The sequence below is a fragment of the Stegastes partitus genome, unplaced genomic scaffold (assembly GCF_000690725.1).
Source record: "Stegastes partitus isolate 25-593 unplaced genomic scaffold, Stegastes_partitus-1.0.2 Scaffold698, whole genome shotgun sequence".
Taxonomy (NCBI): Eukaryota; Metazoa; Chordata; class Actinopteri; family Pomacentridae; genus Stegastes; species Stegastes partitus.
Window position 1 is genome coordinate 171,422 of NW_007578429.1, and position 2,117 is coordinate 173,538.

Here is a 2,117-nt window from a genome sequence, read left to right on the forward strand (position 1 = left end):
ACAGTCAACATGTAGATTAATATTTTTCTGTTATTTTACTAAATATTTTCTGAATTTTACAAAATAGAAAAATCTGTTAAAAATAATAATAATTAAATAAAAACATGTTTATCAGGTAGTTCATTATTTATAAACATTTGTTGTTATTTTTAAAAAAATATTTAGATTTATTTATAATCATTATGGATTAAATAATGGTAAATATTTTTAAAACACTTTTTTTTAACAACAGATTTTTACTGTTTTGTTAAATCATAATTAAATATAAATCACAGAAAATGTATTAATTTACTTAGCTAAAAAAATGTTTATTTTTTCTGTCATTTTCAATCTGTCATTTTATGGTCACACATCGTAAAAGAACAAATATTGATGTTTTTAACATTCTTCAATTACTAATAATTATTGATTACCTTTATCCAGGATTTTACAACATGTCACGTAAAATAACAGTTTAACAAAATCACAGCAGATACCAACCACGTCATGATGTTTTTTGTTATAAATTCAGTAGAAATGCTGAAATTTTAGTGTAAAATGCTGATTATCATTTATAAATATGCATATTTTCTACTTAATCGACAGCTTTGGTCTGTTTTATTTGGGTCTGTGCATCTATTTTACTGTTTCCTGGCGTCGTTCAAGACGTCTGGAGATTTGAATTCATCTCTTCTTTTACGACAGAATTTAGACGCTGGATCAAAAACCCGTCGTGGTTCAACGAAGACGTCGCTGCTAAACGCCGTCCGACGCTCACACCTCGCCTTTGTTTTTTGTTTAAATAAAGACAGAAAGGTCAGTTAAAAGGAAACGCTGTTTGTTTGCGACCCGACGGCTTCCAATTAACCTCGTTTGATGATGTGCGGCGGCGGTAAGCGAGGATCTGGGCTGGTCCCTGCAGGCTGCAACAAGGCGAGGCCTCATGAAGGGAGGCATTAAGTGGGATTGGACGGATGCATCAGCGCGGATTTAACGAGGCCTGAGCACACCTCTGTTTGAACCACCTTGAAACGAGAGAATCCAGAAGAACCAAACTTCCTCCTTCCTCTCTGGTATTGTTTCAATATGCAGATGGATGAATCTCCATACGACCCGCCGGGACTCGGAGCCTTTTCCCCGAAAAACAAGATTCAACTCTCAGCGCTCGTCGTCGTCTTCGTCTCTTTGATGCATCTGGAAGTTGACTGTTTTTTTTTTTTCTTCCCGTGACAACAAGACAAACTTTTGGCTTCATTACGGTCTGTTCATACTTATAAAGCCCTGCTCCTCATCCAGGCAGATTAAAGCTAAAGCCCGGATCAATATCTGCTATTTATACGTGCAGGAAGGAGGCTGATGTTCTCCCAGAAACCCAAAGCAAAGGAGGCTGGTGCTGCAGCAGGAGATGTTCATGTTCATGGTGTTGATGGTGGTGTAGAGGGCGTGACACTTACGTTCAAGGCGTTCTTGGCAGCCTCGGCCTCTGATCGACTGTCAAAGCTGACAAAGCCCACCGGCTGGGGAGACAGAACAAAGGCAGCAGACATGGTTTAGGGCAGAGCGCTGAGTCGGCACTTCTGTCTGAGCGACAAAGACATGTTGTGTTTTCTGTATATTTATATATTTTTCATCTCCTATCAGCCTCCTTCCTCCTCCTTCCTCCTCCTCGTCTGTCTCTTCCTCTTTGTTTATGAAGCGACGCGGAAACAGAAAACCGAAGCTCGCACACAGAGTTCATCAATCAGACGCTGCTCGGGCTTTTTTTTTTTGCCCAAATACGGGCAGCGAGCGGCGAGTCGGAGGAGGAGGAGGAGGAGGAAGGAGGAGGAGGACGAAGGACGAAGGCAAACAAGGAGGGAATTCAGAGGTCAGAGGTGAAGGAAAGCAAGAGCTCAGACTGTCAGAGTGGCTTCACTCGTCTTCTGTTCTGGTCGGACAGGAAAAAACAAGAGGAGGAGGTTTTATGTTTGTAAAAAATGTCAGAGCTGTTTATGACGATGAATCTGAAAAAATACAGATTACTGACGCAGATGTGAGTCAGTTGTTTAAAAAAATAGGTATGTCTGTGATTTTACTGCAGAAAACAGCCAAAAATGTGTTTAAATGAAGCGTAAAAACACATTTCTGAAAACTGAATC

General features: G+C 39.8%; 1 protein-coding gene across 2 annotated transcripts in view; it reads right to left on the reverse strand.

Annotated features, from left to right (window-relative positions):
* Positions 1–2,117, reverse strand: part of LOC103363883 (RNA-binding protein with multiple splicing-like) — a 51,047-nt gene that overhangs the window by 19,013 nt on the left and 29,917 nt on the right. For both annotated transcript variants that reach the window (XM_008290831.1, XM_008290832.1), the window contains exon 4: positions 1,434–1,496. In XM_008290831.1, the coding sequence (XP_008289053.1) occupies positions 1,434–1,496 (63 nt within the window). The remainder of the gene's footprint in view (positions 1–1,433; positions 1,497–2,117) is intronic.